Genomic DNA, 12398 nt, shown 5'->3' with positions numbered 1-12398 from the left:
CACATTTTTCTGCTAGCATTTCAACACAGACTCTTATTCATTGCTAATCATTAACACAATTCATAAGTCATATTATTGTTGGAAGAATCTCCACTTCACCCATTAACTAAAAAGGACATCCTTTTCAGTTAAGCAATCCAAAGAGGAGGGCGCTAAAAGCTTTAAAAGAGATCCAGAAACTCATTTTCCGACAAAAAAACCATCCACACATCTTCACATATTGAGAGTGTGATACTTGGTCGTGAGTAAAATCCCTGTCAGTCTGTTTCACTGAGCTACATCTATCTTTGCTGTGGTCAAGATGTTTGTGGATGAGCGGATCGTGACTCTATTCAAAAGGAATGCCCATCACACACTGACCTATTGGAGTGTTTTCTTCAGCTTTGGACTCTGCATTGCTTTCCTTGGACCCACAATTTTGGACTTGCAATGTCAAACAAACTCCACACTTAGTCAGATTACCTGGGTATTCTTTGCCCAGCAGTTCTGCTTGTTGATTGGCAGCTCTATTGGTGGTATTTTCAAGAGGACGTGAGTATCCCTCCCCCAGACTCTGCTTTGCAGGTGTTCGGTGTGCACGAATAATCTGGAAACAATTCACTGCCATTATAACCTTGATGTCTCTTCTCTTGTTTAAAGGTTGTTCAGCGCTCTAGCTGCCTTATTTGTCTCTACTCTCACCATCTCTGTAATATTTGCCATCATCCCTCTGTGCAATAATGTTCTCCTGCTTGCCATCGCCATGGCCGTGTCTGGGTTTGCGATGGGCATTATTGACACCATCGCTAACATCCAACTGGTGACCATCTACCAGAGGGATTCGGCTGTTTTCTTGCAGGTGAATAAGTAGTAGTACCTGTACCTCACCTGTAGGAATCTGACATGATAGCATTTGCATTTGGTGAATAATTAATAGAACTTTTATGAGCCAATTGTATAATAAAAAACACAGTAAGTCACATTTCTGGCTTTTCTCTTCTACATTTTCACAGGCTCTTCATTTCTTCATTGGGTTCGGAGCCCTAGTGAGCCCACTGATTGCAGATCCTTTCCTCTCCGAGACGGGCTGTGGGAATCACACAGGGAATGAGACTGAGATCGTGCTTCATCACAGGAACCTGCTGAGAAACAGTCCGATTGCAGCGCACAACATAAACGAGAGCTCCCTGCCCCACGAGGGAGGGGAGTCGAATGTGCACTATGCTTTCTGGATCATGGCGCTGATCAATGTGAGATGTTGGACAGATTTACAGTAGTAGATGTGCAAGAGAAGAAATACTCTTTTTTTCTTAATCTGATATTTTTAGTTAATGGTTAGTTAATGGCAAAAAATATTCATTATGCACCCTCAGCTGCCCGTGCCCCTTGCAGTCCTGTTCCTGATGTATTGGGAGCAACTTATCCTATGTTGCCCCGGCACACCTCGTCTTCTGGACAAAGATGAACTAGCAATGGAGAACCAGCAGGGGGCCGAGGGCTCAGAAGTGGAGCAGAAGGAACATGCAGCTGGAGGTAAAGACATGGAAGAAGTGCTTTATACACAGGACTCGTATTTTAGGATGAGTCATACATTCTTCAGCAGATTTTCAGTCGGCTTAGACTGAAAAAATAAAAATCACAATAAATGCCATTTTGTGTGCTACAATCTGTGTGACCCTCGCGCTCTGTTACAGGTCATGGGAATATCTTTAGCTGCTGTCAGAATGATAACCTGCGCGGGCTGCCGGTATCCTTCTTTATGATTCATATCCTCGGTGGGATGGTGCTCTTCATGACCGATGGCATTGTGGTGAGTGAGGGGTGCAGATAAATAATGTGACGTGCACTTCACTTACTATGTTCAACATAAAATGTTAGGAACGCATATGAAAACCACATAAACGTCAGAAAGCATAGCAGATGACAGAATCTGCCTTTTCTTTCCAGGGTGCATATGCCGGCTTTGTCTACACTTACGGTGTGAGACCACCTATGTCATTGCCAAATAAGACAGCTGGTTACCTGGCCAGTATCTTTTGGGCAGCGATCACTGCCGGCCGTCTTTTGTCCATTCCGCTTTCGTACCGTTTCCAGCCTGTGAAACTGCTCATGTTCAACCTGGTAAGGCCTAGAAAACATCCAGAGTGCCGTTGTAGATGGGACATGCACAAAGAAACTTAACCTAACTGATATGTCTCGCTCTTCTTTTTAGGCAGGTGCCATTGTTACTGTCTTGATGCTGCTTATTTTCTACACCAGCACCACCTTTCTTTTTGTCGGGACCTTTTTATGTGGGCTTTTCCTCAGTAGCATATTCCCCTGTATGCTCGCCTATACTGAAGACATCCTTGATTATCAGGGTATAGTGATGTGTTTACAGCACAATAATTACAACACAAAATATGGAATCAAAGCAAGGAGAGGAAATAAACCGTGCATTCCTTTTTTTTGCAGGATGTGCAACGTCAGTGCTGGTGACAAGTGCAGGGATGGGAGAGATGGTGATGCAGGTTCTGGTTGGCTCAGTAAGTCTGATGAGTATCTCCATTATTGTAGAAAAATAGTGTGCGCAGTTGAGAAATAGGTTTATAATTGCAAAAACAAGCCCCGCAGAGATTTTGGATTTGTGTTGAGCAGTTTCTTGTCTCTGTCTCATCCCCAGATTATCCAGACTAAAGGCAGCTACAGCTTCCTGCTGTGCGGAATGATAATCGCCTGCTTTGGTTTTATCTTCTTCATTGGTCTCCTGCTGTTCCATCGAATGCACAGAAATTACCTCACAGGTGCAATATCAGCCAAGCGCCCTCACACACTGCTGTCTCTGGTTTGTTTTTCATTCATTTCACACTCATCATCCCCCACTCATACTCCCTCTGCATCCCAACAGGAACGACGAAAAAGTCAGCCATGGTGGAGGAACCAGCAGCAGAGCAGAATGGATCGGCCCAAACAGAGCAGAAAGCTGAGCCAGAGAGCAGCTGAGAGGGGAAGCAGCTGTGTTTTGTCCTTTAGTGGCTACTGTAGGAGATGAAGTATTACAACAATTTATCTTCAAGGATGTTTTACCAAAGCCGACCAAAAAAAAAAACTGTGTTATTGTTGTTGTGCTGGAAATGACACATGTTTGCCAAGTAGATGGTGTGCTACTGTTAGAGGTTATAGTTCAAACTCTTTCATTTTTATTCTGTCAATCTAAGACAGTGTTTATCAAATTGTGGATTGTTGTGTTTTGTATTTCATCAGGGTTTGAAATCTTCAATACAAGGATTGTGATTATCTGTAGCATACTTTTAAATACTTTTTTTCAGTTTCAATTGTTTTCTGTTTGTCGTTTTAATTGTAATCTTTTGTTTTCATATTGTTGTGTGTTTGCATATCTTTTGGCATATGTACATGGATTACTATATAACATGTGTATTAAACAATTATACTGATATGGTGAACATAGTGTGGGTTTGACCGATACAGAGACAGTTCTGACACCGCATTTTATAAGTAACAACAAAGAAAACACACATGCAATGATTCAAATGTTTATTTTCTTTGCTTTCAGAATGAACTAGTCAAGAGGACAGCCTCAGGTTTTACACTGTTAAACATCCAATGCAGAGGGAAGGACTTTGTACTTAAAGAAATTGGCCTCTGAGAATGAAGAACAAATGTAAAAAAGAGTCATCCAGCCTTTGAACAGTTAAGTCAATCTATAACTTCAGCTCTAGGCCCAGTTGCAACAAGAACAGGAGGTGTCAAAGACCAGACCAGCAGCACAGTTCTCAAAGTAGGTCTTGCCGTTGCTGCAGTTGTAGAATTGGTTCTTGTTTGTTGGGTCGGGGTAGATGCCACTGCTCTTTCCAGCGCAGAACCCGCTGTTCATGCCGCTGGTGCCCGAGTTCCCACTAGAGGAGCTACCGCCACTGGAGCCGCCGCTGGAGCCTCCTCCAGAGCTGCCTCCGGTTGTCCCGCTCACTCCTGCAATTGGAGGAAGGGGAGTGGCAGGAGGGGCGCAGGCTGAAGAACACAACAAATCAATGATTTAATATAATACATATTTCTCATCGTGTTATACATTGATCACCAATGATAAAAGTATTACATTTCTTACATGCTTGTTCTAGATTAAGGCCCTTTTTGAGAACATTAATCAGTGGGTATTTTCCCTGGTTACAGGAAGTGCCCATGTAGTCGTCCATGTCAAGGGTCCACACCATGGCGCCTCCAAAGTTACTCTTTTTCACCCAGTCAACCTACAGACAGCCAGAGGGGGGCATTGTAAAAAAGCATTTTGTTACTTGTAGTAACTGCAGCAGGACCCGACATACAGAAAACAGGGGATCAAATAGTCGTATTTTAACACATTTGCTCCTGTCACATTATGCAGTGGCACAGAGGGAAAACTTTCACATTTTATATTATTTAATCTCAACAGTTTATGCAGAGTGGGGAACATTTTTAGCTCAGAGCTAATTAACTGCAGCAAACAGATTGGCCTGTCAAACAGTAGAACAAGTATTCTGTGCAGCTCTGTTACCTTGATCTGGAAGCTCTTCATGTTGTCATAGCCCACCCACTGGTTTCCCTTATAGGCATATGGCTCATCCTGGGCCTGGTTCCAAACCTCAGTAGCTCCATCTTTCAAAAAGCCGCAGATCTGTAATTTCACAAAGCAGTGCATTAATGACAGCCTCGAGTGTTTAACACTGTGAAAAACCAACCTGCTCTGTCATCAAGCATTACAGAAGAATATTAACTAACACTGAACCGCCATCAACATTCAAGCTTATTCTCTATGACTTTAATGCAATAATAAGAAAGCGCACCTCAAAGTAAGCGAGCTCTCCAGCCTCTTGTGTGTATTTTCCAGGAGTTCCAGCACGGGCAATGGAGGCTCCAACACCATGGTTAGCAGAGTTCCTAAGAGTGAATGTATTGCCATATGTAGGGAAACCAACAATCAGCTTCTCAGCCGGGGCTCCCTGGCTCTTCCAGTAGTTCATGGCATAGTCCTGGGACAAAGAAAAGGGAAATATACATGGCTCTGGAACTGGAAAAATGTATATTTGCAGATAAAGCTTGCAGATTGCGGGTGTATTCTTTCTTTACACAAGCCCAGTTTTGGTGAATTTAGTTGTGAGGATGTTCAAGTACTCACCACATTGAAATAGATGAAACCACCCTGGTCCTCTCGGCCTTTAATTAAACAGGGGACTGCACTCGGCAGTCATGGGGTCCCAGGAGCCATGGAAGTCGTATGTCATGACGTTGATCATGTCCAGGGCCCTGGGTGTGGACAACACAGAGGCGACATTTAACAAGGTTACATTGATGATTTAAATTAAAAAGGTTGAGAATTAGAGTTGTTCCGTTCCACTGTGACTCATTAATGTTGCTGTGGATCAGATTGGACACAGCACAAATATTGCTTTGAGTGCTTACTTGCCAAGCTTGGGAATCTGATAAGTATAATCAATGTTGCTCTTTCCAGCCGCCACAGCAGCAGACATCAGAAGACGAGCCTTGTTGCTCTGCTTGGCCTCACTCTCAAAGGCGGCTCTCATCTCCTGTTGAATGTCAACAGATATAAAATATTTAGTATTAACTGAACTCCACAATTCAGAATCCGTGATTTGTAAAATGGTCAGGTTGTCCGTTTGTTGCTTTTATGTATATTTTATTCAGCACAGGGCGCAGTGGAAGCCCCACAGGGATTTATCCTGGCCCAAAACATTTGAGACAAGCTTGAGCAGTTAGATTTGCTATCAGGTATGGAATTATTCAAATTGCATTGGGTGAAAAAATAAACCTGAAACTGAGCAATTAACCAACCTCCAGGAAAACAGAGGAGTACTGCTTCTCCTGAGGGGATCCTCCTCTGTTGGCTGGATACTCCCAGTCAACGTCAAGCCCATCAAACTCATACTTCCTCAGGAATGAAATGACTGAGGTGATGAAAGTCTGACGGTTGGTAGGGCTCAAAACCATTTGTGAAAATCTAATGTGGGAACAGAAATAAATGTATTAAATCAGAAGATTTCCACCATTTAGAGAGCCAAGTCTGCCGATATCTGTAGATCATCTCACCCTGTAGAGCCAAAGTTCCATCCTCCGACAGAGAGAAGAGTCTTCAGGTTGCCATTCCTGCCAAAGGAATCAGACATTTTACAATGCAACGACAACTAAAAACACACCTTCTTTCCTAACTGTGCGTTATTAGTGAAACTGAATTGTTTTTTTTCCCTTTTATACAAGAGGAGACAGTAACTCACTTGTTCTTCAGGGCGTTGAACTGACTGTAAAGCTCCACATCATTCCACTCATAGGTGGCCAGTTGGTTGTTCTTTATGGTGGCGAAGGCATACAGAAGATGGGTACACAGGCATGGGTCGATGTCATTGGGCATGAATATGGTTAGAGGTGGTCTGTACTGTGCCCAGTTTGTGAAGTAGCGTGACAGTATGAAAGATGAGCCTTTGGTTCAAAAGAAGTTTATTATTAACGACCAAACACCTACGGTAGCGCAATTTATGACCGGAAAAAAAAGGAAATTAAACATGCACACTGTATCCCATATTCATAGACGGCTTACCAAGCTGCAGCAGGGCCAGAGCTGTATGACTATAAGTCACATGTTATCTTTCAGTAAAAATACATTTCATAATAGTGCTCAAAATGTTCCTCTCCAGATGGCTGCAATATAGTGTTTGTACAAATCCTGGAACTAGCAATTACAAGGAGACCATGTGCACATAATGCAGCACTGACTTACCCGTCACAAACAGTACTTTGCCCATGACTACCTTGTACAAGGAGGTCATCTAACAGGTGTACTCACTTTTATACACTCCAAGTTTGCTCAAATGTAACCAAATTGGGACATCTGCGTTGCTCACGTTGGGACAAACGTGCTCACTTAGGGAGTAATATGTGATTACTTATCACACTTTCAGGCATGGTCTCCACAGGCCCACTTTCTCCTTGTGTGAAGGACTCATTTATCCAAAACAAGCATAATCCAAAAAAGCAAATACAATGCAGAAAATAAGGTTCTGGCTTGATCTAAACATTGAAGAATTTGTCACAAATGTTTGGTTGGGATGAAGATAATTACATTTCACCAATTATGCCTGACTTGACAATACATATTCGTATCTCATATCAGAGAGAAAAACATGTAAATGTTTTCAAGGGATTATCTATGCATGCACAGCTAAACAAGAGGAAAGACAGATGTTTATTAATTTGACTACAGTGCTTGAATATATGATATCTTATCAAATATGCCTTTCATGTCACGCAGTAAATTCCCCGTCTCCGTTCAGCGGTGACATAAAGCATTAGAAGTCAACTCGCTTAAGCACCAGGGCAAAATTGCCTTTGTAAAACTACTTAGACTGCAGATATGTGATGATAAATATGTTTGACAACTCTAATCACGCTGAAAAGAGGATCATGATATGTCATGAAGAGGGATTTGCATTATAATCAAAAGCATTCACATAGAAAATGGAGAACTTATCTAATCATTTCAATTCCTTTACAATGCAGCCTTCTTTATCTTTAACAGTTTATGTAATACTTAAAAAAGATATGCTGGTGTCAGTGGGAAAACACCTTGGCTGAGCCGAAGCTTAGAGACAGAAGTAATGCCATTTGCTTTTCCAAAACAAACATGGCGTGTCAAAAATAAAAAAGGCGTCGAAACAAATGTTGTGGGGACTGAAAGTGGTTCATTTACCGACTGATTGTCTCACTTAAAGTGAAAAACAATCCAATTCAAGGTCACTTCATCATCTTAGGAAAGTTTAATATATTTTCCCCGAGGTGCAAATCAAAGGCTAATCTGTCACATATCATGAATGTACTTGAATTATACATCTGCTCAGTTGAAAAGAAAAGAATGCTGTCACTGTGACCTCATTAAATAGCAGCCTGAAAATTCACAAACTTAAAATGAGTTTAAGAATAAGTGGTGGAGGTTATTTGGTTCAGATAAAACGATCCTATGCATATAGGTTTTTTAATAGGTTTAATAAAATGAAGTTATAAGGGAAGTTTTCAAAAACAGATTTGTGCCTGTGGGTGTCGTAACCTTCACAGTTACTCAGCACCAGCGCATGCGTCACATTCATAGTTCTGTTTTCCAATGCGGCTTGACCTTTAAGAACACATTAACGTCATTCCAGCTTTTCCAAAACTCAGAGAATATATTTATCTTTGTTGCTATACATTTGTAAGTGTGTATGTAATGTAATATATAGACTGTAAATTTCACAGACTGTAATAAAACGAAATAAAATATGCAGCATGAAGTTCAGTATACTCTTGTTTGGAAAAGACGTGTCAGGCTACCTTAATGTGAACTGTGTTGTGCCTCTGCTCTCGGACAAACTCAGTTCAGAGTACACAATGATAATATATAGTAATATTTGTTATATAAATATTTTCCTTACAATTGCTACATCTACATGTATATATGTATACATTTTGACTGAAACCATTTAAAGTCTGCGTTGGTGGTTCTTATAAACACTGTAACAGTGCAATGTTAGCTGTCACTGAGAGAGATGACGTGACACAAATCAAAATATAACATGAACTGTAGCATAACTAAACATAGGACGGGACTGCACCTCAGAGAACAACAAAGTCAAACGCTGTGGATGTGATATGCACATGAAATATCAAAGCCTGTGGAAAGAAATCTGAAATCTTTTATGATAATACATGGCATCAGTTACATCATTATTAATCCATTAAATATGTAGAGTGGCCTAAAAATGGCAAAGATTTAAATTAGATGAACTAAAGCCTGAGGAAATACTGAGATAAATGCAATGTTTGTGAAGCAATGGGGCAAAAGATCATTTTGTTTGTCCCATAGTAAATGATACCGCCACACAGATTCACAGATAGATACAGATACACGGACAGAGAGACTGACGAGAGCGATTTCTGTTTCGCAACAGGAAGACTGATGTAATGCATGTTTGTGAGAAACGGGAACATTCTTTTGATTTTCTTCATGTGGTCTTCATTCCTCTTCTTTCTTCCTGAAATACACAAAAGAAAAATAAAGAGGATGATAGAGAGTGTACTAAACATAATACCTCCTCTAATGGTCTTTAGTGCCACCTACTGTTTAAGTAAACAAACTGGCCTTACAGTTCCCATGCACCTTAAAGTATCCCACACAGATGGACAAGATACACAAGAGAAAGATTTATGGGCTGTGGGATCTCAACACAACAATAACCATGCAAACACAAGCCTACTCAAATCACATGAATCACATCATTGCACAAATCTTACAACATAGGAGACATAAGAGGAAGTCGGCCAATGTTGCACACTTTGCTTCTGCTTCCCATTGTTCTTTGCATTTTCACCATGAAGACCTCAGGGGTATCTCTTGGCCTCTTCAACGGTAAGAGCAGCTTTTTTAAAAATACTGTCGCTGTGTAATGCTCGAGAAACTTGAAAAGACCGATTCACCTGTGTTTTTTTTTTTGCATTTCCCAGCTCCAGTTCTCTGTCTCTTCTGGCTAACAAAGCATGCTGTGGACTCCGTCCAGTTGTCGGCTCCAGAGGTGGTGACAGGAACATACGGAGGATCTGTGACAGTCTCTTGTCAGTACGACAGTCAGTTCAGAGACTACACAAAGTACTGGTGCAAAGGATCGATATATGAGCTGTGTGACATAGTGGTGAAAACACCCAGGGGGCGACAAAAAGGCACAAGCTCCATTGCAGATGATAAGGAGGCAGGGGTCTTCACTGTCACTATCAATTCTCTCGGAGCGAGTGATGATGATATGTACTGGTGTGTCATCGCCAGACAGGGAAGGAATATCTTCAGCGGTGTCAAGCTCAGCGTCTCCAACACAGGTATACTAATAGCTTCATAATGTTTTACTGACCCAGAAAGACAAAAACTCAGAAACTGACTCACACTTGTAGGCGACTAAAGTTGACTAAAATCTAAAAGTTATTTTCCTTGAAATTGTGTTTTTTGTTGTTGCTAATGTCTGTCCTCAAATTGTGTTCTTTTCATGTGTTGTGAAGTCAAAGACAATTTTGACTTCCACATTATGGACAAAAAATGTCTGTTGCAACTAACCAACAAAAGGGAAACTGCATTTTTCACTCCAAGAAAACTAAAATATGAATTATTACGCCCATTGTATCTCTTTGCAGGGTGTAAAAACATTTGAAACAGTATCTAGATCATATTTTCCAATAACAAATAAAATTCTTATTACAGCAGTCTTGCTGTCCCTCAATGGGACAGAAGGTCTGGGACCTACATCATTTACAAAAAACACAAAAACATTTTATAACAGTATTGAAATGTGCAAACAGTTTAATTTATTGTTCTCATGGTGATGTGGCTGGCCAACATATATATTCAGTCAAGGAATATTGGGCCCATATGATGGTTAAACAGTTTGTCGTAGACAGGATTGATCAGTCAGTAAAAGTAGTTTGTTGACGTTTAATGCAAAGTATTGTTTTCCACAGTGATAACAACAACCACCACCACGACTATTCCAGAACAAGATGAAATAAGGTGAGAAGAATCTACAGAGACAATATACTGAACTTTCCAATAGTCATTCAGTGGAATGTTGATAAAAACATTAAGAGCAGTTGATAATCAATCAAATTAATAAAATATATGAGATGATGTGCCATGAGCAAAAGTAAAGTATTTTAAAACCTTATTTTGTTTGTGTGTTTGAACCAGTTGGTGGGCGACGCTGCGTTGGATCCTCTTTATTCTAATGTTGTGTTGTTTGGTATCAACACACATCGCTGAGTGGAGGATAACGATTGCAAGAAAAATACGGCGGCATCAACAACTTCAATTTGAAACATCTGTGGTTGAAAGTTATAGGTGATATATTATATAATTTATACTGCAGGCTACAAAACTATTCCTCCAGTGGACATTCTATCAGTGGGTGAATTAAACTGAGAAATAAACCAAAGTCAAAAAGTGGCTTTCGGCTTCTTTTTTTCTTAGTATAAATGATTAAAACCTAAATTAATTCTGGTGCCAGGGCCTTGGATAACTTTGGGCCCAACTTTTGAATATCCAATCATCTTAAAATTGGCGCCCCTGTGAGGCTCTTGGCTTTCATTTAACATATTTGCAGGTCTTATATGGACAATAGAGGTTGATACTTTTACCACCAGTTTCTCTGGGTTTTATAAAATCAGTCAGTGGTGTAGTGCTCCAAAGATCTGAAACGTTGCAGAAACACAAAAATGAAGGCAAGATAATTTATTTATACTTGTGAAAAATCCATGGGAGGAATCTGTGAAGTCTGAAAAGGATTTGATCTGTAAAATGTGCTGCATGGATGTTTACGCTGTAAAAACAAGGAAAAGACACCAAAAGCCACAATGCAGAGATGTGTGGTGTGCGGACTTCTGCCCAAACTGCTGGCTGCTGCTCTGGCTTAAAGGGGTTTACCGGGCCCAGTGTGTCCCATGTCACTGATTACCCTCCAATAGCTCTGCAGCCACCAACGAACGGAGGAGGGACCGTCACAAATCAAAGCTAAATTATATTAAAATCCCCCAGAAAATGTGACTTATTCTCTCAAAGAGGCACTGGTGATTTGTCAACCTTGTCAAGCAGATTTCATTACCCTGCCGGTTGTAGCGGCAAGGTATTGGATAATTGTGTCTGCTGGTCTGTGCTTTCAGAGAACAGTACATAGAGCCGCATATATTCACAGTTTTATTAGACAAACCTGTGCAATCGAATGCAATAATCCTTATTTTTTGCGAAGCAATGTTCAGTTTATACCTGTCAAAGAGGTACTTAAGTATTTAGTCTCCGGCAGTGTGTTATTAGATTGCATTATATGTTGTTTTTGTTGTTCTGTCACCCTCATGCATGTAAATGAGGGGGGACAAAACATTAGAAAAACGCCTTTGAGGTCTTTTTCAGAGCAGACTTGTCATATAAAGCACAGTTGTTACTAATAACATTAACAACGACTCTGTTCTATTCATGTGCCCCAGTAAAGCAATCAGTGTGACAGTGAGCCAGCATGCAATAAAGGAATTCAGCCATCGGTCATTCTATTAGTTGCACCTGTGCTTTTTCTACTGTGACATGCACAACTGTCTTCCACAAAGAGGCCTATAGCAAAGTAGCTGTGCCCTTAAAACATATCACAGGATTGTGTCAACTTCTAAACAATAAAAACAACAAAAGATCATTACAGTAATGCAGTATTCATTTCAGGGCTATTGTATTGTAGATGTTTTCATATTTTTCTGTATTTAACAGCTCAGCTAAATACACACAATATAGTGCATGTATAAAAAAACATGTTTGGTACTCAAATTACTTAAATTGCAGCGTGTAGATTTAGTGTGGAAGAGGTGGAGCTCAAATTTAGAAGAGG

General features: G+C 40.5%; 2 protein-coding genes and 1 pseudogene across 2 annotated transcripts; 2 read left to right on the top strand and 1 right to left on the bottom strand.

Moving 5' to 3' along the window:
- Positions 1–301: 301 nt before the first annotated feature.
- Positions 302–2961, top strand: slc60a1b (solute carrier family 60 member 1b). The gene is made up of 10 exons (XM_076102776.1): positions 302–531; positions 640–838; positions 993–1229; positions 1353–1512; positions 1674–1789; positions 1927–2100; positions 2192–2339; positions 2434–2504; positions 2642–2762; positions 2867–2961. Exons 1-10 carry the CDS (start codon positions 302–304, stop codon positions 2959–2961), a joined length of 1551 nt encoding a protein of 516 aa, XP_075958891.1.
- Positions 2962–3694: 733 nt separating this feature from the next.
- On the bottom strand, positions 3695–6791 carry LOC142950172 (acidic mammalian chitinase-like; annotated as a pseudogene).
- Positions 6792–9363: 2572 nt separating this feature from the next.
- LOC142960752 (CMRF35-like molecule 1) lies at positions 9364–12209 on the top strand. The gene is made up of 4 exons (XM_076102760.1): positions 9364–9400; positions 9496–9861; positions 10495–10543; positions 10721–12209. Exons 1-4 carry the CDS (start codon positions 9364–9366, stop codon positions 10872–10874), a joined length of 606 nt encoding a protein of 201 aa, XP_075958875.1. The 3' UTR covers positions 10875–12209.
- The last annotated feature ends 189 nt before the right edge of the window (positions 12210–12398 follow it).

Source organism: Anarhichas minor, unplaced genomic scaffold (assembly GCF_050575085.1).
Source record: "Anarhichas minor isolate MPS153535 unplaced genomic scaffold, ASM5057508v1 ptg000003l, whole genome shotgun sequence".
Lineage (NCBI taxonomy): Eukaryota > Metazoa > Chordata > Actinopteri > Perciformes > Anarhichadidae > Anarhichas > Anarhichas minor.
This window is presented reverse-complemented; position numbering and strand designations above follow the sequence as displayed.

Coding starts and splice junctions, on each gene's coding strand:
- slc60a1b (XM_076102776.1), top strand. CDS start 302: ATGTTTGTGGATGAGCGGATCGTGACTCTATTCAAAAGGAATGCCCAT. Junction 2,101..2,191: donor AACTGCTCATGTTCAACCTG/GTAAGGCCTAGA, acceptor TCTTCTTTTTAG/GCAGGTGCCATTGTTACTGT. Junction 2,763..2,866: donor GCACAGAAATTACCTCACAG/GTGCAATATCAG, acceptor GCATCCCAACAG/GAACGACGAAAAAGTCAGCC.
- LOC142960752 (XM_076102760.1), top strand. CDS start 9,364: ATGAAGACCTCAGGGGTATCTCTTGGCCTCTTCAACG. Junction 9,401..9,495: donor ATCTCTTGGCCTCTTCAACG/GTAAGAGCAGCT, acceptor TGCATTTCCCAG/CTCCAGTTCTCTGTCTCTTC. Junction 9,862..10,494: donor GCTCAGCGTCTCCAACACAG/GTATACTAATAG, acceptor TGTTTTCCACAG/TGATAACAACAACCACCACC.